Below are 24,386 nucleotides of genomic sequence, written 5' to 3' on the forward strand. Positions count from 1 at the left end.
CTTCAAACTGGTGCACTTCTAAACAAACTGTTAGCTTACTGCTCCCTCTGGATGCCATGACATGCATAAGAGCTGAATTATAAAGATGTTCACCATATAGACAGCTGCAGCAAACATTACTGTATGTCTTCCTTTGCATCTATATTTAAGACATCTCATTCAATGTAATTACAGCTTCTTCATCATACTGTATATATAAAATATATGTAACCAAGTGGCATATAGCTTCAAGTGGCATGAGTTTAGGGTGTATATATGTAGCACATACAATGTAGTTTTAATTTGACCTGGCCATGCAGTATGATACTGCTGTTAAAACACTACAGTTTCATACAGATCTGCAATATGACTTTCCAATTATTATTATATACCCATTTTCTCTGCTAGTGCAATTATTTTTGCGTATCTTTTGAAAGCATCTAAACAAACACTTGAAAAATAATCGGACATCATCCAAACTTTCATCTTAAATCACAGTAGTTTTGTTGCAGTTTCTGTGATAATCACTTCCTTCTTTTTCTTTAAAGCACATAAAATTGCACTTATAATCAGACAAACTGCTGTTAATAGCCCACCTCCAATCAACACTATTGTTGAAACATTATGCTCAATATCAGCAGTGAGATAATCCATTTGAGGAACAAACTTCACTGCTTGTGCTATATTTGATATATCAGAGTGCAGGGAGGCTTTATCAATGGCACGTACAGCCACGTAGATTGTGGTGATATTTTCTGTTGCAAAAGCGTCTGGTTTAAATACAAATATTTCCTTGAAGCCAGCACGCTGAGGTGTCAGAGTGGAGGTATTCACTAGAATAGCATTATCAAAGTTGTCTCTTAGTTCCAGAGGACTTTCACTTGTTCTTATTTCGTAACTTGCAGCTGAAAATGGAAATATGTTAACAAAGATTATACAGCATGTTTGTAACCCTGTAATTAAAACTGTTAATCTGTTCCTTTAGAATTAGTAAAATTGTTAATAGCACAAGTGAGTGCCTATTCCAGTTACCCAATTTAACTGTCTGAATGGTGAAGGTGCATCCCACAACATAACACTTGCTCTGCTAAATTAAGGGAGACTTGAGGAAGCACTTGTGAACTTGAAATTTTCACTGGAGACAAAGATTCATGACATTGAAAGTAATAGTCAGAATGGGCTAATTCTATCCTCACCCAAAGTCTCTCAGCCCTACCAACTAGACTGAATTTGGCCTAGAATGAAATAGTAGTAAGCAAGTAAAATTACTGAGCAAAAAGATTACACTTTTTTTTTTACTCCACTCTCTCCCTATACATTTGGAGAGACCACACGGCTCCCTTCTCTGGCTGCCCAGCGGGAAATATAATGGTAAAGCCTCCAATCACAATTGCAAGCACCACTTCTGCAATTCTTTCAAAACCCATTGGCCAAATCAGTCTAAAGTCACCCCAAAACCAGGAGTGAAATCCTGGACCACATTGAAGTTAAATGGCGAAACTACTATTGACTTCAGTGGAACCAGATTTCCCCAAAATCTTATGTTTGTTGTGTTTCATGCTGAGTAACAGGAATGACACATATAGGTCATTTATGGCTAGCACTCTGGTTCATAATGACTTTTTTTCATATCAACAGAAATATTGGGTCAAAATTTCAGAAAGTTTCTTCACTTGCTCTCATGCTTCAAAAGCATACAGCTTTGCACAGGCAAAACCTTTACTGACACTTAAAAAAGGCATGTTTTCTCTGCACAAAATGGTTGTGGTTGCAAGTTTTTGAGAGCACAGTTAAGGAGTACCAATGAAAATTTGTCTCATTCATTGTACAGTTTCACTGCAATCAGATGAGAAGTAGACAAACCATCAAACATACCTTGCCCCTGGTCAAGATCATCCCCCGATGCTGTCCATGATAAAATTATCATATCATCAGCTGTTTTGGCATCAAGATCAATAATTTTACATGGTGGAAACACATCAATATGGGGTCTAGTGGGAACTGCAAACACTATGAAGGAGCCTCCTGAGGCTGTTCTGCTGAAGCCATCTACTGTGGTTTGAATATCTTCATTCCTGATAACGGAGGGTCTTGGTGGGTTCATCTGGATCTTACCTATAGCACACAGACACCCACACACACAAAAAAAACAACTCACATAAAAAACCCCACCTACAACTGGAGTTGTCTCAACATTTTCACATTACAGAGTTCTGCAGACACAGTGACACCAATTCTGATCTCACTTATACTGCTGTAAATCAGGAATAACTCCATTGAGCTCAGTGGAGTTGAGAGACCAGAGACGGTCTGTAGTATGTTCAAGAATACTGAATTAATGAGAATGAAAATAATATCGAAGTGAAGTGGATGGGACTTTGCATAAGATCATAGGTGTTTGACATTTGCTAAACCTTTATAACAATTCTTAATGTAAGAGGATTGATTCTGATTAACACTGCCACTGGGGTACATGGCACGTCTCAGATGCAGAGGCAGGAGAACGTTCAATATCCGCTTTTTTCACAGGCAAAACATAAATTTGTGTGGATTCATTCCCTCTAGGAAATAATTGTTTAAAACCTAAATTAAACACCATTTTAGCTAGCCCATTTTTGCTCCTGTGTAGATAGGGCATAATTTAGTTAAAACTGAAAAGCATCCAAAACTAATATCATCCAGCTGGGCATATCCTTATACTTAAGATCCCTTAGCAAGGATGTCACTGCTCCAATGCCCTTTAACGATGTTTCAGAACGTGATGCACCTATTTATTCCAGTGTATCCACAATGACATTTGTTTTACATGTCTCACTCCACATTACTCCATCTTACCATTTTCTATGTAACCTGGCATATACATAGAATGACTCCATAGCACTGTGGGGTGTGGTCTGACAGTCTTGTTAGCTCGTTGAACACGTACTTTCAAGTTGTATCTGCCATTCTCAGAGAAAGAATAGAAGTACTTGGAATAGACACCGTCATTCTTGACAATGTCTGACCCTACACATTAAAAAAACAGAATTAGCACACAGAAATATTTGCATTATTTAGTTCTTCATTGTTAGAAGGAAACTAAAAGGCAACGAGGGAAAATTCTGCTCTGACTTATATCCCATACAACTCTGTTGACTTTGGTGCTGTACAAAATCAGAGAATAATTTTGCCCAGGCTGTCTATAAGGTGCAAAGAGAATGCAATCAGAAACCAGAGAGTTTGCTTATCACACTGAGGGATACTGACTGAGGGAGAAGCTGATTTCTCAGTTTAGGAGAATTAAGGGATTTTCATCTCCTGAGTCATTAAAGGCATTTACTCCCGTTTTGGATATGGCTAAAGTTACCATTGCTTTCAGAGAGAACTTATCCCTGGGCCGCACAGAGAACATACATTTTGCCTTGGAATGTACCACACAATAGATATTTTCAAGAAATTTTTCAGATTATCTCCATTTAAATCTTCATCCTCACCTAACACTTCAAAAACTCATGTGTTATACTATCAGTTATACTTAATACATTTTGAATTAACTAAGAATATCCATTTCCATTAAAGCACGGGTAACCAAAGTTTGTTAACCAGTTGGTACTGCCTCCTTCTTGACTGGTTACTGGAAAGAATAGTTCCTCATTCCCTCACACTTCCTTCCTGTAAGCACATATACACCTGGCAATAAGGGTTTGCAGTGTAAATTTTCATGGAAACCCTTGCTAATTATTGGCAGCATGCCACCATTGTCAGGTGATGATTTGATGTGAACTATGAACCAAATAAAACCCTGGTTACAGCCTCTTCTGGATGGCCTTGCACATCAGCAGAAGACAGCCCACAGCATATTTGTTCCCCTGGCTATACGCCATTAAAATTGGTGCAGATGTCAACAAGCCAAATGTGTGTCTGATTCAGTAGTAAGTGTAGTCTCTTAAACTGCATACAACAGATGGCAAGTCAAGAGAACCGTTCACATTAAAATCTTTACTTTTCCACGGCTCCTCTCGCATATAATCTGTGCTTTCAGAAATTGTTGAAGATGATTCAGCTGCCCCACGTTGCAGAGGCAAGAAGCTCAATGTCATTCTGAAGCAACAGCTATCCTCACTGAGGAACATTTGAGTGGGATGGGAGCTGGGAAAGAAAGAAAGAAAGGTCCAGAGAGAAGCTGAAAACAGGAAACACTTAGGTCTGAATCCTGCAAAGAGATTCTCCACCGTGGGCCCTTATTCCCACTTGGAGTCCTCTAAAGTGTATCATATAATGTATTAGCAAGATGGTCCTTTAATTTTATTTGGTAAATATTGCCAAATGTATCACAAGATCCTGGTTACCTGCACCGTTGTCTAAAAGTTCCAAGATAACTGGATCTCCATTGCCTGGTTTGATAATGGCAGTCACATTTGCTCCAAGAATAGGTGAAAGTCCTTGACTAACTCGTGCATAAACAACCATCGGTCTAGGGTATTCGTTTCTATCACTACTCATGTGGGCTTTCACAGTTACTGCAGGTATAGTAGAATTTGCTGCTCTGGAAGTCACTGTCATTGTTACAACTTGAGGGGACAGGTGAGTATTTGTGAGAGCATAGGTCCACTCCCCAATCTGAAAAAGAATATTTTAAAATTAAAGAACTCTCCTTTGTAGATTAATTTTGGGCCTGATTCTGACATCCTTACTCATGCTGAGTAGCACCTGACTCTTCCAGTAGCTTCGTTTAAATCATTCAGTAACTATTACTCCATGTGACTAAGAGTGACAGAATGTGTCGCAGTGTGAGATTTTGAAAAGCCTTTCACATGAGAGCAGTCTTTGCTCATTGAAATATTCTCCTTTAGCCTCAATGGATTACTTAGGGCTACTCCTGTGAAGTAGGTTAGCAGGTTTATGAGCTTTAGTGTTATAAAATTCAGCACCTCTGGTCTCATACAGTCTGAATGCTCAGAAGAATAATTAGGAAACATATAACATTTTAATAGAAAGCTGATGCACTGGATTTCATTCTTTTAGCACATCCTGTTAATAACTCAAACATGCAGGAATCCTGTGAGTGTTTGAAAAGGAATTATGTACACTGGATTAGTTCACCCTTCACACGCTCCTTTTAATCTTTGGAGATATCTTTCTCCTCTTCCTTTATTATTGAGCCTTTTAACTTGACTTTTTTTAAAGTTATAGGTTCTTTTCAATTAAGTTTTGTTTTCTTGCTGTCATCATTCATTTTTGTAGGTGAAACGTCGATTCTTGAATTCATACTATTTGGGTAAGTGATGGAGAAACTGGCTTTCCAAGAGAGATGAGCCTGAATCAAAACTCTAGAGTTCAGATCAGAGTTTGTAGCTCAGACCTCGGTCTATAATGAGCTGAATCCAAACACCCCAAACCCTTGGAAAATTCAGATTAAAATGCAGATTTCAATCTCCTTCCGCATACAAATTCAGAGATTTGGTTCTGCTCATACAGATATAGGGTGCCTCTCATTTGCACTGATAGCCTGCTTTTCACGGTGGCATGTAGCTTCATGTACCTCGCAGGCAGTTAGACAAGGCCTATCTCCACACTGTGGGGAGTCGCTGAAGCCTATCCCCATTCCCTCCCAGCTGCCAGAGGCTTTCCCACACTGCTGGAGTCTTTCAGTGTGGTGGGGAAAGGCTCCAGCAGCTTTCTGTGTCAGGGAAAGGCTCCATCAGTGGGAGGCACTTCTTGGGTGTATAGAGAGCAATGTAGGGTACATGTCCAAAGGTTCTGGCATTGTCTTTACAGTGCCTCACCATTTACACATTGCTATTTATACCCATGCTAGGGGGTACATAGTGTATGTACTCTACACACCACCATAAATGTAGGCATAGACATACATAAAGAACAGGAATAATTCCATTGAAAGTTATAAATGAGAAGTGAGTGAAGTCCTATGTAGAGTTCAGAACAGGAGCTCCGATAATGCTCTTGATTCATCTCTGCTTTCAAATATTTTGTTTTAAAACATTTAAGCCTTCAGCCTCAAAAACTGGGGAGTAAAAATGTGGCAAAAAGATGATCTGGGTGAACGGATAGTGGAGACATCTCCATCATACCATGTCTCTCTATGTCAGACCAGCACATCCAACTTATTTCAGTTGTCTTACAGCAATTTTATGTTGGATGAATCAGCTGGCTGGACCTGGAGTCAAAATCTGAAACATTTCTAGCTGCCACATTTCTGCCATCCCAGAGCTTTTGGAATGGAAGAGGTATTTATAGCTACAATGTATTTATTTTAAATTCGCTTTGTAAAATGTTAACAAGTCATTTTAATCCTTTTGGTGTTAGATATCAGACAAGGAAATAAAAAGAAAGAAAACAGATCCCTGGAGAGTAATGAGAGGTTGGGGGATGTGGAGGTGAATTCTACTAAGAAAGTTTAAAATAAAATTAATATAAGCTTTAAGTGTCTCCTTTTAAATCTAAAGAGACCTCCTTCCTCGGCTCAGTGGGTAAAATAAAGGTCATGAAATCGCAATGTGGCAGAATCGTCTTATCACACTCTATTCAGTGATTCCATGTATGAAAACAATTTAAATAATTTATGATTCACACATTGGTTATGATCAAATGACAAAGGAGATAAGTTAATTTCTACCTTTGCAATTCCTGGAATCTGGAGACGAGCTACCTGCAACACTGTATCAACCTCAAAGTCCTTGTTGGTGTAATTTTTTCCACTGGGATCAAGGAGTGTGATAGTCGGTGGTTCAGCAATCTGCCATGTTACTACAAAGAAGGTATCCTTTCCCACTGTGCTATCAATAGTCACTGTCCTACTGAACTGCTTATAGCTCTCAGTCCTTTCACCAGCACTTTCAATCTATCAGAAAAAATAGAATTATTATATATCAATTTTAAAAGCACATTTTGCCTCAGATAAGACCTTTCATCCTACCCTTAAAAATGAAATCTGATACTTAAAAAGAACAAAATACATAATAAGACATTTGTCTTCATAATAATTTATAGTCCTGATTCACCTCTCACTCGAGTATATTTCAGCAGTAATTCCACTGATGTCAATGGAGATAAACTGGTGTAAACAAAAGGATATTCAGGCCCAATGGCTTTTCTTCCAAAATGACGCATACAATTCTCTCTACTCAATGGAACTTCTGACAAGCTCAAATGCATGTTGGGGTGATCCAGTGGATATAGTGGACTTTGACTTTCAGAAAACCTTAGACATGGTTTCTCATCAAAGGCTCTTAAGCAAAATAGGCAGTCATAGGATAAGCGGGAAGGTCCTCTCATGGATTAGTAACAGGTTAAAAGATAGGAACCAAAAGGTAGGAATAAGTTTTCCCAGGGGAGAGAGGTAAATAATGGTGTCCACCATGGAGCTGTACTGGACCAATGCTACTCAACAAAGTCATAAGTGATCTGGAAAAAAAGGGGTAAAATCGTGATGTGAGAAAGTTCGCAGATGACACAAAATTATTCAAGATAGCGAACTGCAAGTTATAAAGCTGACTGCAAAAAATTACAAAAGGATCTCACAAAATGGCAGATGAAAGTCAGTGATGTTAAATGGAAAGTTATGCACATTGGAAAACATAATCCCAATCATACATACTAAAGATGGGGTCTAATTAGCTATTACACTCAAGAAAAAGATCATGGGGCCACTGTGGATAGTTATCTAAAAACATCTGCTCAATGTGCAGCAGCCACAGTCAAAAAAGCAAACAGAATGTTAGGAACCATTAGGAAAGGGATAGATAATAATACAGAAAACATCACTATATAAATCTATGGTATGCCTACACCTTGAATACTTCATACAGTTCTGGTTGCTCCATTTCAAAAAAAGATATTAGAATTGTAAAATATACAGAGAAGGGCAACAAAAATTATTAGGGGTATGGAACAGCATCCATATGAGGAGAGATTAAAAGGACTAAACTGTTCATCTTAGAAAAAAAGTGACAGCTAACAGGGATCTAATAGAGGTCTATAAAATCATGAATGGTGTCAGGAAGGTGATTATGTGAAGGAGAAAATAAAATTTCTTAAACACAAAAACAGGAGCCACTCAATTAAATTAATAATCAACAGCTTTAAAACAAACATAATGAAGTACTTCTTCACACAACGCACAGTCAATCTGTGGAACTTGTTGCCAGGTGATGTTGTGAACCAAAAGTATAACTGAGCTCCAAAAAGAGTTAGATAGTTCATCAATAGCTAGGTTGTCAGGGACACAACCCCTTGCTGTGGGTGTCCGTAAACTTCTGACTGCTGGAAGCTGAGACTGGATGACAGGAGATGGATCACTCAATAAATGGCCCTGTTGTGTTCATTCCTTCTGAAGCACCTGGAATTGGCCACTATCAGATGACAGCATACTGGGCTAGGTGGACCATTGGTCTGACCCAGCAAGGCTGTTATGTTCGTAAAATATAGCACTCCTAAAATGTAGCACTCCTTTGTGCAGTGTTTTTTGTAATAGAATTTATGAATACTGTTGCTCAGTCAATTGCAAAACTTCCTGTGGCTGTCTAAATATGGGGGGAGTTGCTGTACTCATGTGATCTTTCACATAAGGGAAGTAGCTAGGGCTTGGAAAAGGCCTCTTGTCTTACTAATTATTTGTTTAGTACTGACAGAGAGCTCAGTGCTGTGCAAGGCATAAAAGTAAAGACAGCTGGGAGGAGATAGGAGCCCATTCTTTGGGTGTGTGCATGGTTTCTGGGTGGCCTTTTTCCTGTCTGCCTACTGTGATGTCATTGTTTAGTTCTCATTTGTCTGATCTTTTGATAATGGGAAAGTGATCAAGGAAGCGGGGCACTTTTTCCCCCATTGTGTCTCTGTTGCAGCTGTTATCCTTATTAATTATAAATTACTAGGGGTCTGATCCTCAGTTGGTGTAAATCACTATAGCTTCATTTAAGGCCTGGTCTACACTTGCAAGTTGCACCACCATAAGTATTTCAGTCAGAGGTGGGATATTTTACCAAAATAGTTGTATGAGTAAATCCTAGTGTTGGCTCAGTTATGCTGGTATAAAGGTGTCTTATACTGAGACAGTTCATTTCTTTTCCTGTGTCGGAATAGATGTAACAGTATAAACACTTTTATATCGGTATATCTTCATCCACACTAGGAGGGTTGTTAAAGTAGCACATCTTTTATGTGTAGAGATGCCCACATTCAATGAAGCTAAACTTCGATGAAGCTAAAGAATCTTCTTTGTCTCCCTGTTGATGCCACCCCACACCACGTTTATATTATAAGTTCTGTTATAACTATATTATAAATTCAGCTTCCTACATCTCTGTTTGTATGGCACATCCTTCAGTGTTCAGAGTTTCTAGTTATACTTTGTTGAATCTTCTCTACAATATCTGCTTTGGACTGCAGAGGACTAAAGTTGTATTCAATATTCCAGATGAGGGCTTAGTCAGGCTCTTCTACAGTAATGTTATTAGTAGGGAGGATGAAATTGGAGAAGGTTAAAAATTTTGATTCAGATAGATTTCCAAGAATTCCAGTTCCACACCCTTCTCCTCACACTAATAAAAGAAGCCTGTGGTACTGACACCCGTCTTCTCCTGAACTTCTTCTTTTCGTATCACTAGATGATGCATGCTGCCCAGCTGAGCCTGCTGCAAAACTTCACACATCTCCACAGGAAGAAATGCACATGCTCTGGCATGTAGCAGAGCTTGTGGTGAAATGCTAAAGCACAGCAGATTGTACAAGAACTCAAACTGGACAGACCAAGACCTAGCACAAGTGCAGTTAGGTCCCACAGCTGTCCTATAAAGATGAGAGTGGGAGGCACATTCTAGGAGTGGTCACAGGAAAGGGAGGGTTAAAGAAGTTTTCTGTGGGCTGACAGGTAGGAAAGATGCAGAGGGAGGAAAGAAAGCACTTGTGAATTGATCAAAACCTCAGAAGAGGTTCAGTTCTTATTTTGCCTATCCTTAATTACTATTTCCATGCCTCTTCAAAATAACGTACATAGTAGAATACAAAAATTTTACTAATACTGAGTGCTGGTCAATAATCTGGGAAACCAAAGTGTTAAAACTGTTTACAAGACAGACCTGAATGGAATGATTGAAAGTATCTCCACTTCTTGATGAAATTCCACTGAAACCATCAATTAGGTCGTTGGAGTCCAGTCTATCGGAGGCAAAAAATGTTAAGCCCCCTGAAATAGAGTATAGTTTTTATATTGTTATAGAAACTCATTTTAGGTATTGTATAGTCTTTTGACATACTTGATATATGAATTCAAATTTAACGGATATTTAATGAACTTATCACAAGAATCTTACCCCAACATTTTCAAAGCAGCATGGGGATTGCTACATAACATAAACATGGACTTTAATAGTCTTGTGACTAAAGGCTCTCCCAATGCTTTCAAAATACGTCTAATCAGAGTGACAACCTCCCAATGACTCCCTTTATTTTAAAATCATAGTTGTCATTTTACATTATTTACAGGAAACATTCCAGCAGCATTACAGACCCAATCCTCCAAGTCTTACTAAATGAGACAATTTATGATGATGGCTATTTGCATGAATAAGGATTACAGGATTGGACTCTGCTTAGACTATATGACCAGATTTCCAAAAGTGGCCTCATTTTTATGGATGTCACAATTTTTGAGTGCCCAGCAATCTGAGACATCATTAGCCTAATTGTCAAAGGTGTTCAGCACCCAATGGTCCTACTAACTTCACTTCATTTGTGAGTGCCCAGTTTAACATGAAGGGCCAGATGCTGGTGCCCTCACTCATGCTGTCGAGCTCTTACTTAATTAGACCGCGTGGCGTTAAAATGGCTATTTGTGTGAGTAGGGGCTAGACTATGCAATCCTAACCATGTAACGATTGCTACACAGAAAACCAAGTCACCAAAAATTAACGGTCACTTTTGAAAACTTAGGCCCTGGATCTGATCCTGCAACATACATTCACATGGAATAAAATTCACCTTTGCAAAGAGGGCTAACACAAGATCTACACTGAGTCTCACTTCAATCCTTGGGGTGGCCCTCCACACAAAGGTTAATTTCACCCATGACAAATGGTCCTTACTCATACAATTTGCCTGACTGATCTCAGCCATTCAGATGGCTGAGATGGAAAAAGGAATTGTAAGCTTGAATTCTCTATTATTCACTGAAACCCAATTTTCAATTTTATATTCAGAGACTATATTTCAGTTACATAAGCCATCCAATCAGGAAACAGAAATATTACCATGACTTATGTATCTAACCAATGCAGGGCAAAATCAGTATGTTAAATATTTGCAATGATCTGTTAGTGAGCAATTTGTATAGGAATAAGAAATTTGCAAATAATTTTGAATAATGTCTAAATGTGAGAGTCTGGAATAGATGTTTCAAACAGAAGATAAAAAGGGAAAACTTGACAAAATTTCTCATTATGAATTATCAGTTCAACTCTGCAAAAGCAGTATTCTTAAGTAGTGGTTCCTTCAGAGTATGCAGACACTATCTACACAGTTGCCCAGATTGTTTGAGAGAGACAGCTACAGCAACACTACAAACAGCAATGGTTTAGGGTACGTCTATACTGACAGCGGCAAAGTCGCCACCGCCAGATCGATCTTTCTGAATCGATTGAGAGGTCACTGTAGACCCACTCAATCGATCAGGAAGTAGACTGAGTAAAACCACTCCCTCAAGTAGCGTAGCATTCCCGTCGGCACAATGCAGTGAAGACGATGCACAGAAGGGAAGCACAGCAGTCAACAGGAGTTACGAAAGCTACTCTGCGTAGTTTGCGTAACTCACGTCGACTGCTACCGAGTCTCCAGGTAAGTGTAGACCAGGGCAGATTGTTTAAAAGAAACATGAGAGGGACAGCTCCCCAGTACAGCAAACATCTACATATTTATTTAACTTTACTCTGTTTACGTTCCTATTTGAGCCAAGTAATTTCAGGATTGGGAACATGGTTTATTAAAAAAAATTTTGTTTTACCTGTCTCACGGGCTAATTGTTCAACTTCTTTAGCAGCAGATGGGCCAAGAGCAATGGTGTGAATGATCGATCCACTGTTAATTACGTTAGAAAAGCATTCATTTATCCTACTGTCTTCTCCATTGGTCAGTAATATAATTTCAGAACCATATATATTCCCATCTTGTTTTTTAATCACCTGATAACAGAGCACTAAATATTAATATGAACAACCTATATTAAGTGCTCGGAACATAATGGTACAGGAAAATGGCATTGTAAAAGACAGTAAATTAAAGCAAATATAATGAAAGTTCTCTTATATTCATCAATGTATCTGCATTTTGTATCCATTATGTCATGTAGTAAAGAAATTCTTTAATATGGGCTAAATTAAGAATATCCTGTGTAGGTAAATTTCAGAGGGAGTGGGCACAGGGAACCCCTTCAACCTTACCCCCTTTGTGGTATACTTATGCAGGACACAAATACCATTACATAGCATCAAAGGGTTCTATGTTTGTTGTCTCTCAAAGATTTCCATATCAAATATGCTCAATTTTTGTATTGTATTTAATTTTTATCTACCATCCCTGCAAACTCTGACCGTCAAACTGGATTCTTTTCTTTTAATACACCATCCACCAGTAATAAAAATTTTGCTGGTCAAATTATGCCCTCAGCTAAACCCATGCAACTTTCAGCACATTTGCATAGATGCAACTGATTGGAGTAACTGATGCACAAGAAGTAACCGAATTTTACTCACTCTCCCAACTGTGTTGACCCTGTAGGGTTAACAGGAATAAAAAAGCAGTTAAAATGTATTTTAGTCATTAGTGTTGGCAGATGTGACCCTGAGTACACACAGGGAGCAGGTCTGATGATTAAGAAGTGCCTTTGCTGTTTAATTACTTATCAAAGCAGAACTACATTTTTAACAGTAGATGAAAGAGTTTTGAATAGTTCAGAAGCTTTTCATTTGGATGATTCCTAGTGCTAAGATTGCATGTTAAAATACAGATAGTTAAACCTATGAAAGAAAGACTGTGCAATGTCAACTAATTAAAGGAAAAAGTTATTTTTAAAACCCTAATACCGTGCCTTGAAATGTCCAATTTGTATTAGTTATGATTATGGATATGATTTGGTCACAGATTCCGTGACCTCTGGGACAGGAGTGAAGCAGCTGATCAGCCTGTAAGCCAACTGGAGCAGCTGCAAGCCCCAGCAGCTCTGTTTTCCCTCCTCCTCAGGGTATTTTTAATAAAAGTCAGGGACAGGTCATGGCTTCCATGATTTTTTTGTTCATTGCCCTGACTTTTACTAAAAATACCATGATAGAATCTTAACCTTGGTTATGATATATAGTAGGTTGTAAATGGCTTGTATGTACAGTGGAAAACCAATACAAGTTATTTAAATACAATATAATAATCAACAGCCTCCATCTGATATAGCAACAAAAACCAGAAATGTTCATAATTAGTGACTTCACAAGTGATGCCCACAGAAAAAGTGCTTGCACTACTTTACCTCATATCCCAGCTGCAGACCTGCACAAATGTTTGTTCCTCCACTAGATGGAGCAGTAGGTAGGTAAGAAGCAAGCTGTTTCCGTATGTCCTCGTTGACTATTTGATGCAACTGAGTTCTGATTTCTCCTTCATTACTGAAGATGACAATACCAACATAGGAATTGTCTTCAACAATTTGCAGTAGATACAGTTCTGCTGCCTGACGTAATCGATTGATTCGATCATCCTATATATAAAATGTTCAAAGCAAACAGTGTCATTAATCATTCACAATAATGAAACCAGGCACCTCTTAATTCTCTGCTGAAAAGAATAACATCTGAAGGAAAAGCAGCATATAATACTCCACACTGCATAGTCAATAAACAGTTTCAATTTTGAATAAAAGGTGCCCATTCACAGGCTCTCCATGCCCTACCAATTATTTAAAATTACAAAACCAAATATGCAGTTCAATCAGCTTTACCTAACAGCAGCCTAGTCACATCCTAAAACCCCCTACATCAGCCTATACCCCAAATTCCTTGACTGTTCTTCAAAGGCTGGATGAAACAAATCAGCCCTGCAATATCAAGTCAGGTGCAGGATTTGATACACAGGCAATGTTCCTTCCCCTTACAAAAGGTTAATGGAGTCACTGGAAATCATATAGTTGGTAATAGCCCAGGTTTGGCTGGAACAGTCCTAGATATTTTCAGATGGTCCCAGCGATCTGATGTCATGTTCAATGAAGAAAAGTGAGTTAAATTAGATATTGTCTTAGTGAGTTTATTGTTCAAGTAATAAAAGGCAGCTATGGTAGAGTCCTAAGAGGCTGGCCAGGGGGACTGATTGCATGAAAGCAGCTCAGGATTCCTGCCTGTAGCAGGCTAGTTAAACTATAAGGGTTTCTGAGAGAATCAGCTGAAATGGGGAGGAATTCCTTTCTTGATTGGGAGCAAAAAATGGGACCCTATGGGATGAGAAGAACCCCATACTTCCCCAATTTCCAAGTAAGTATCCATGGTGTCTGGGCATGTTTGTACTCAGATGGCTAGCCTGACCTGCCACATGTGCTACTTCCAGCTACACTGCCATTTTTATCATGCTATCCATCATGCTGGTGTTGGTCTGTCTAAGCTGGGAAGCACACTCCCGGTGTAGACCTACCATTAGAAGTTCCTTATTGGATTGTGGGATGAAGAGATGGCAACCTGTTCCAGCAGCCCCCCACTGGCAGTAGGAGAGAGCCAAGAGAATGGCAGCAACCATCAGTGGGAGCCTGAAGGAATAGAATGTGTTATAAGGGTTCTGTATAAAAGCCATGTCTATCTGTCTATATTTATATACAAAAGGCTTCCTAGTTGAGCTCTTTTAACAGAGAGAGCCACCTGATGGCCAGGAGTGGAACTTAATTTCTGCTTCAGAAATCTTGTGAAGCAGAATTTTTTTCCCACCATTTGAATCCAATTACATCCATAACCTGGAAAATGGATCTATGGGTCTGGCATTCTAAATCCAAACATAGCCAACGTTTGAGGGGACTAGGGACAGGGAGGTTATAAATGAAAGTTTGGATTCCCGTTTATTGGGGGGTGGAAAGAGAAGGAAACATTTTTTAAAGTGACCTTTGATCTTAGGTGTCTCGCTGGCTGGGAACCAACTTGAGACACCTTGGGCCTGGTTTTTGGAAATGCTGAGCACTCATTGAAATCAAATAACTTGTGACTTCTCCGTATGATTAAAAATATTGTTCCTAAAGTTGGACACTCAAACATAAGGCACCCAAAATTAGAGGCCAATTTTGAAAATTTTATCATAGTTTTCAGTCTTTGAATTTATTCTCTCATCTAGGAAGAGTCCAGAAAACAATTGCTGCTCTGGTTTTGATATATTCCTGCCACATGTGATAGTCACTACCATACATGTTTTGTTGCTGTTTTTTTAAAGTGTAAATACATACACGTGTGCACACACAGAGCACAACAGGATTGAAAATTTCTTCAAATCTCAGCTTCAGCAAAAAAAATATTCCCAGGTTAGATAAAGTATCTAAATGCACAATGTAAAAAAGTCAAATGTGTTTACAATAAACAGACTTAAACATTTCTGAGTGACAATTTACCCCATTCATGCTGTCAGAAACATCAAGAACTAAACAGATTATTCTGTGTCTCTTCTGCAGCAATGAGAAGGTGGGAGGAGGTGGGAGGCTGGTGTTGGTCCTTGGAAGGGTGTTATTAAAGTCCGTAGAGCTTATTATTACATCCCACGTGCTTCTATAGTCACACATTCGGTTCTGCAGATTGGGAGCTTCTCTATTATGGTTACTTTCATTACAAAATTCAACCACCTAAAAGTGGGAACAAATAAAACCAGCAACACAAGAACACAAATACAGATATAAGAAAAATAATAATTTGGACTTAGGTAGTGCCCTTTTACTATGGGAGCCAAAAAGCACTTTCAATTAACTGTATTGTATTTGTTTTACCAATGCAATAACTGTGGCACAGACAGCTTAAGTGAGCTGCCTACGTTACTGGCTGAGTCAGACACAGGACCTAAGAATTCTGCCTCATAGTCATGTACACAATCCACTAGATTATTACAGCCCATAAAAGGTCTCTGATCTAACATTATTGTTTAGGAGGTGTGTTTCCCTTTCATACCCATCATGCCAATGCCATTTAAGAAGCATAATTAAACCCATCAAGAGTAAGAGGAAAATCTAAGCCCAGTCCTTATTCAGGTAAAACTTCAATGAAAGTCACTGGAACTTTTGCCTTAGTAAGGATTGCAGGATTTGCCACTGTGGAAACAACAACATTGCTTATATGACCTTAATTTAGTGACATCCACAAATTCACATTTTTATAATGGTTTGAAAAGTACAGCATGATTTGTAAAATATACCAGATGTCCAAAATACTTTTTTCTAGATTTGTATTCTGGACTACCATATATATTTGAGACAACTTAATTGGGGGAAAACAGTTCAGCATTCACTGGTAGCAATGTTTTTTAATAGTTGGTTTATTGAGATAAAGGTTTAAACAAACTAAGCATTTCTAAAAAAGAGGATAAAGTCTAATGTTGGCAATCAAATAGTAGATTGTAGGAAATCTGTTCTTCTGTGATTATACTTACAGATGATAAGCTTTGCATGTACATTATTGACGACTTTGCAGTTTGAGTTCTCTCAGGAATAAATGCACATCCTTCCTTAAAAAGTCCTGTCAGTTGGTTTATGACACAATTTCCTTGGGTGCAGGATATTTTTTCACATACATAGATCCCTGTAAGGTCAGATGCACACCTGGGAATGAAAAAATATTGATCATTTAGAAATTCCAGACTGGAGTTAGGTCCCAGTTATAAGTGGAACTCAGACTTTAACAACAGTTGTCCACTGGGCAGAGCTAATTGCAGGATCATAGCGTTAATTAGTTATACACAATTAACAAGTTTGGAGGGGTGCTTTTGGTAGAAATTATGGATTTATATCATGGCATACACAAGGAAGGATCAATTCTACTATTTTTGATTCCTCAGTCACTGTAATCCATTGAGTGAATCAAAAATATTAAAATTGAAGAATTTAGTCTTGTTTTTCATGCATTTCATGGTTAACACTTCAAAGTGCTTTTCCACTCTGAAAAGTGACTGTTAAAATGGCTTCATGGGGATTCATGGTTATAATCTCTCAATGACTTCCAGATGAACTGTGCTAGTTTTACAGGTAATAAGATCTTTTCCCCCTAATGTCCAGCCCTGGCATATCAGAAGAGAGGCAGCATGGAGAAAAAAAGATGAAATAGAGACAATCCCATTGGGTGAGAACAGGTCACAAAGCAGTGATGGGATCAGTGCTTTCAAGCAGTAAAGATGAAAGAGAAGTGAGGCACAGGTGAGGAAGAACTAACCCAGCATAAAAAACTCTGGAAGAAAGAATGGGGCCTGAAGAATACTGGGAAAGATTAGAGGAGAGAAGACAACTAGAAAAATGAAAAGAGAAAAAGTTGGAAGAGAGAAAAGGAGGCAACAGAAAAAGAAAAGAGAGAATAGGTAGCTGACAGACAGCTAAATAGATGGGGTGATGGGAAAGGGAATTGCTGAACATCTGCCTCTCCAGATTGAGCAATTCTTAGTCTACAGGAACAATGCAGAAGAAAACCAGGCTCAGTGTCACTGACAAACCACTAACTACAATAGTGTTAAGAGATGAAAATGCAATGTGGAGCAAGGAAGGGATAATAATTAATATAATTCATATGAACTAATTACAGTGTAGGTATGGTTTTTTATGTGGGGTGAAATAGGCACTGATAGAAAGAGAAACACTTGAGACGTTTATAGAAACAAACTAGATTTGTACCTTACTGAAACAAACCCATATTTCTAAAGCCCATAAGAATTGGAATTTAAAAGAGTAAAATGATCAAATACCTTGTAACTTTAACTTGATTTTGTCCAGTTATATAGAAAGGCCTTTCATTATCATACTCGTCAAATACCCCCCAACGAAGGTGAGCCCATTCATGGACAAAAACTCTGCCTGTGGGAATAGTACATGGAGACTGTAGGGGTGCTGTAAAATGTTTTGTAGTCATCCCAACCAGCAAAGATGTATAGTAATTGTCAGAACTGTTGAGTACCCAACAATTTCCATTGTGCAATGGTAAGAGCAAATGGGTGCTCAATATTTTTCAAAATCAAGCCACTTATTTTCGGGCCTAAATATGACTCACTTTAGGCACTTTTATTTGAAAATCTTGGCTTCTATTTCTTTTAAAATTACCTTCTAACTCAGTGGTTCCCAACCTTTTTGGCTTGAGGGCTACAGATATCATTTTTACAACCCTGAAGGGCCACCTGTCTCTGCCAGCAGCCCCCCACGCCCAATGCAGCAAACGGAAGGAGTTCAGCAAGGAGGGTCCTTCCTCGCTGATCTCCCATCTTCCTGGCTGCAGCAGGGAAACCACATTTGTCCTGTAGCCTCTGCGCTCCACCTGGGTCTCTAGGCAGTGGCTCCCTTCTGCAGCCAGGGGGATGGAGGATCAGTGCCCCGCGGGGGCTTTCAAAGTGGTCCGTGGTGCCCGTCCTGCTGGCGCAGAAGGGAGCTGCTGCCTAAGGACCTAGATGGAACACGTTTCCGCAGGGCTAAAAGACCAGTGCAGGCACCTTGCTGCAGCCAAGGGAATGGAGGATCAGTGCTCTCCTCCCTCTGGCTCCAGCAGGGATCCCAGCACCTATGGACTCAGGCAGAGCACTTTGCCCTGCTCCCTGCTACAGCCAGGGGGAGAGGAGCACTGATCTCCCATCCCCTTGGCTGCAGCAAGGTGCCTGCACTGGTCTTTTAGCCCTGCGAAAACGTGTTCCATCTAGGTCTTTAGGCAGCAGCTCCCTTCTGCACCAACAGGACAGGCACCACGGACCACTTTGAAAGCCCCCGCGGGACACTTTTGGCCCCCGGGCCACAGGTTGGGAACCACTGTTCTAACTTTACTATATATCTGGGCTTGCATTAAGCCTATAGTGACACAGATATGAAATGAGTTTTTTTGAATGTGCCCTGAAATTGTAGGAAGGTGTACTATGAATAGTAATTAAAGACTTGAGGTTCCTGGTGCCACATCCAAGCACGAGTGCTTCATTTTCTGTTAGGTGAACTGAGTTCTTTAGGTGCCAACAGAATAGGGGCAAAAGCAAATCCCTATACAGTTTTAACAAGGGGTTTGCAAAGTAGTATTGGCAAGAGAGACTGTGTGAAACATCTGCAGCAAAGAGTTAAAATATGTAATTTTCTTTCCCCTTTTTATTATGAATTCACACATAATATGTATGTGCAAAATTTGCTAAACTGCATACATTTTCTCCTGAAAATAGGCCCATTTCAAAGTTAATTTAGCTTTGAATTTTCACATCTTTTTTAATGTAAAAATAGTCATGGCGTTGAAACTCTCAGAAAAGTTAAATCTATCACTCAATCTCTCTACAGTGGGTACTCACGCATCACCATACTCATCATGTGATGTCTGTGTTTGGTGTGCAGTCTCACCCAAAGTGAAATGGAGAAAAGTTTTCAACCATTTTCCACAGTTTTAAAATTCCATTATTCAAGTGACAGATGGACTTTCTTCAGAAAAGAATTACTCAAAAAAATTGCTCAATTTGGGCTCTTTTCTTCCATGATTGAAAGAAACAGAGAAGCTAATGGCCAGATCCAACTACCACTGAAGTTACCCTAAGTGAGTTGTCTCCCATGAGCCAAAGGCAAACAGTTTCATTCCTGATTGATGCTCATAATAAAACTAACTTGTCCTCATTACACATATGATATTTTAGATTACTAGTAAAGCTTTTTTATGTATGCTTGAATATACAGTGCAATGCTAATGAGTTGATATTATTATGACAACTTTGGCATTCCTTGACTTTTTAATGTTCATGGACTCAGTCTTGCAAACCCTTTACTCAGGTGCTCACATAAGGTATTGCAAGATGACCACCTTGTAGCTCACAAGTGGCACAACCTAGATCAGTGGTTTTCAACCTTTTTTCACTTGTAGACCCCCTACAAAATTTTGGATGGAGGTGTGGACCCCCCTGGAAATTTTAGGGCATAGTCTGCAGACCACACATTGAAAATTACTGATCTAGAGTGAATCATGAAATGTCAATGACTGGAAACAGAAACAGGTAATATTGTCATAACAAGCTCATTAAGTATTTCTCCAAACCTTACCTTGTGTTACTCACATCAGTAGGCCCATTGACTTCACTGGGACTCTCACAGCATTTTTAACCTTTTAAGTACTTCTTCATAACCTTAATATTGCATTAATGTGTGCTTTTGTGTTTCACAAAATTAATGTCATGGCCTGTGTAATGAATGGACCCAGGTAATTTTTGGCAAACTATCAATTTTTCATATTTATAATTGGCTGGATGTCACCAGCGTTTGCGGTGCTGTGGTAGTCATGTCAATCCCAGGATATGAGAGACACAAGGCGGACACGGTCATTTCTTTTACTGGACCAACTTCTGTTGGTGAAAGAGACAAGCTTTCAAGCTCCACAGAACTCTTTTTTAGACCACAGCTTGAAAGCTTGTCTCTTTCACCAACAGAAAAGAAATTTCAGTACCTCACCCATCTTGTCTCTGGATTTCATCATGTTGTTTGATTTTTTATAGGGATGGTATAGGTATATTTAAGCCTGCTGTGGCACAGGGAGAATGGACTAGATGACTTCAAGTACATTTCTATGATTTATTTGGCCACAGATTTAAGCAGAGGCAAATTTAGACTATTGTATAACTACGATAAATAAAGTATATTTTGGGAGAGGAAACATTATCTCAGTCCTGCAAAGGGCCTAGATCCCAATAACCACACTTACCTACTTCACAATGGTGTGAGGCTTTATGATGTTTGTAAAGCACATTAAGATCTTCCGATGGAAGGACCTATGCCAGTACATAGTATTACTTCTATGTGCACTTAGGTCTGCCAAGATAGTAGAAATACTATGTACTTGCATAGGTCCTTCCATCGGAAGATCTTAATGTGCTTTACAAACATCATAAAGCCTACACACACACACACACACACACACACACACACACACACACACACACACACACACACACACACACACACACACACACACACACACACACACACACACACACACACACGAGAGAGAGAGAGAGAGAGAGAGAGAGAGAGAGTGTCCTCATTAATACATTTCTTTTGTTGCACGCAACTGAGAATAAAAGCAGAAAATTAAGAATGATTTAGTAAATTTACCCCGTGATCCATAGACATGTATCAAATAATCATTTACTAGAAAGTTAGGTGTGAAATGTATATATTTTCCCATGTTTCCACATTCTCCATATTGTAGAGTGTATGGCTCATCTCCATGTTTCCAATAAGGAGCAGCAACTATGACCTCTGCCTAAAATTACAAAAATGTTTTGTTTAATGAATTAAGTGAAGTAATCTTTTGTTCTGTGTAAGATGGCATCTAGCACAAGGGCCCTAATCATGGACCAGGATCCTTTTTAAGTGCTACCACAATACAAATCATAAACAACAACAAACAGGCTGGGTCTGACTTTCATTTACACTACGTCTACATTACACCTATTTGGGAAAATAAAGTGGGAGAAAATTACATTTACACCCATACTCAGGCCTCTTTAAATGACTGAAGTGTGTAAAGCTGCCTTAAGGTAAATAAGTATCAGTCCCTGTACGTATAGCAATAAACAGAGATGCTACCATCCGGCAAATACTTGTATAATATGGCCAGTTTTCTTGGTAATGCTCTTTTCATATTTGTTCTTTTCTAGTATGTAGCCGATTTCTTCTTTTCAAAAGTGCTATTTACACTTCCTATGCCTCTGTGACAGTAGAAAAACGTTATCCTAGTTTGGGAATCATTTTAATGTTATTTTTGCCTCGTATTGATAATATTCATTCAAATAATTCATCAGAAACAAGTTTTTCATTATTTTTCCCCCAATCAGGAAACATATGCCAAAATGATCAGTGAACAGTTCTCGTTCTGTATAACACTGGTAGGGCAGATTGCCTGTGCCTACAGTTGGGACAACTTCAAACAAGAACATTCAAAGAATCTCTGTGTTTAATGTTCCAGAGGGGTAGCCGTAGGACTCTTGTTGTTCTGGGTTTAATGCTATCAAGGGGCACGAAGGACGTGCACTAACTCCATACTTAAGTGGGATCTACAGAAGAGCAAGCCTGCCCACTGGGTGACTTTTTACTTGTGAATATTGATATAGCCCAGAGGTTTTGTAGGTAAGCAGCATCTTCAGCTGGAGAAAAGTCAAGTCCAGAAATACCTTAATGAGTCATCATCTTGGCATCCAAATAACAGAGAATTAAAGAAGGGGGCAAGGACAAGAGCAGACAACAGGGCCCTGATGCAGAGATGTAGCTTTTGTACACTGAGGAGGGATCTGGCCTGGGGAGAGGACAGACTCAATGGTGAGATGGCTGTGTAGTGTCCACGGGGTAAAAGTAACATTCATTTTTAAGCATGCTCATGACGGTACTTCAGTTTCTAAGACAGGCTTTAAATATTACCTTTTCATATGACTCATGTTGCGGTCTCCCATAATTGTTTGCTTTCCAGGTAGTGGGTATTAAAATCTTTATATTCTGGAAATAGACTCTTCTTTGTGTAGCATTGAACAAATAAAAGGAAGCTTCAGTTATCATTTCCTAGTAATAAAATGAAATTAAGAAGAAACCAAACAGTAAACTTACTGGAGTCACATAAGTTCAGTGGTGTATTTGCTATTTGGCAGCAAGAGCTGTAGAAAAATTACTATGAGGATGCTACTTCACATTTGTATAGCGTTTTCCATCCAAGGATCTCAGTGTGCTTTACAAACATGAATTAATTCCCACAACCCCTTTGTGAGGTTAGAATAAAAAGCTGTCATAGTCACTTTACAGACTGATAAACTGAGTCACATAAGGATCATAACAAAGCTACAGAGAGAATCAGTGTCAGAGCTAGGAGCTGAGACCTGAGTCCTAAACCTCTGCTTCACCCACTAGACACACCATCTTTTGGTGATAAATACAATCGCAAACAATAAAGCATAACATTTGTGTAATTTGCTGCTAGAAATTAAGCTTGAACAGCCTCACTTAAAGTCAGTTTTAACTAGACAGGTTAAACATACATACTGTCTGGGACTTGTCTGGGCAATTATAATTGCCTTAAGAACTTTCACAATATCAGTTAGGAATGGAACTAGGAGAACAATTGGCTTTGAAGAGGTTACTGAAGATTCCCTTTCATGTTGAAACTCTGGGCCTGTTGAAGGCCACACCTTATAAAATGAACACCTGAATATTAATGTAGCAGCAACACACTGGCAAAATACTAAACACATTATAGATCCACAGATTCTAAGAAGGCAAGAAGGGACCATGGTGATTATCTAGTTTACCTACCTAGATTACCTACTCATTGCTATACCCAATGTCCTTGGGTGGCAGGAGTGCCCAGCTTCTGCACGGCCCCATATTCATTATTTGAATCTATATCTAGACAGTAACTCTATCAACAGAAACACAATTACTGGTATATTACAGTGCAAGCTTTTTAAAAATACATACGTCACTATTACTGTCAAGAGTTTGCTTCATTACTGTGAGCTTTCAACAATGGTTTCCTTGTAGCTTTTAGTGAAAAAATACTTTGTGAAAATCTAGCAGAGATAAGGCTTTCTTAAAAATAAAAATAAAAATTCTCAGCTCTGACATTTCTGCAGCATACAAGTCAATGTGAAGGCCGAGAGGGGTGAGCCTGTGGATCAAGAAATGAACAAAGTGACCACGCCAGCCCAGCCTTTCACTGGCTTGCTGCTGCGCTATTGAACTGGGGCTACTCTGTGGGGTGAGTTGTAGGACTATTCAATCCACAGGGAAGCCTGTTTGTATTGCAGAAAGAGCTCGAGCAAAACTGAGACTTCATGTGGGGCCTCTTACCTTGATGTTTGCGATGAGTTTCTGGTCTTCTGGCACCTGCGGATTAATTGCAACCAGCAGCCCATCGTAGGCATTGCCCTGTAGCCGCAATGCCGAGCCCCAGGCCGCCGCTAGTGAGAGCAGAGTCAGTTTCAGCAGCCAATTTGCCGCAGCAGCCCTGTCCCCACAGGTCATCTTGCAGGCAGTGGGGGGACTTGGACCCCGCGCAGTAACCCTGCCGCCTGTACGATGCCGGAAAGTGCCAGAGGCTTTGGTTGGCTGAACTAACCGGCTAGGAGGGAGGGAAGGGGAGAAGCAGGCGGGTCCTTTGTGGAGCAGAGCAGAGCGGCCCAGGAACTGGCCCAGTTCCCATCACCCTAGGCAGGGTTCCTAACCTGCTCGA

At 39.4% G+C, this 24,386-nt stretch overlaps 1 protein-coding gene across 1 annotated transcript; it reads right to left on the reverse strand.

Moving 5' to 3' along the window:
• Positions 1 to 170: 170 nt before the first annotated feature.
• CLCA2 (chloride channel accessory 2) lies at positions 171 to 24,178 on the reverse strand. Its single transcript, XM_067538259.1, has 14 exons — positions 24,005 to 24,178; positions 22,586 to 22,723; positions 21,281 to 21,431; positions 17,917 to 18,025; positions 16,618 to 16,786; positions 15,593 to 15,820; positions 13,487 to 13,714; positions 11,972 to 12,149; positions 10,053 to 10,159; positions 6,596 to 6,820; positions 4,308 to 4,578; positions 2,815 to 2,985; positions 1,855 to 2,094; positions 171 to 884 (listed from the first exon to the last, which is right to left on the reverse strand). The coding sequence occupies exons 1-14, from the start codon at positions 24,176 to 24,178 to the stop codon at positions 472 to 474; spliced, it is 2,802 nt and encodes a 933-aa protein (XP_067394360.1). The 3' UTR covers positions 171 to 471.
• Positions 24,179 to 24,386: the final 208 nt, after the last annotated feature.

Source organism: Emydura macquarii, unplaced genomic scaffold (genome assembly GCF_026122565.2).
Source record: "Emydura macquarii macquarii isolate MOO-44397 ecotype Brisbane River unplaced genomic scaffold, CSIRO-AGI_Emac_v2 contig_480, whole genome shotgun sequence".
NCBI lineage: Eukaryota > Metazoa > Chordata > Testudines > Chelidae > Emydura > Emydura macquarii.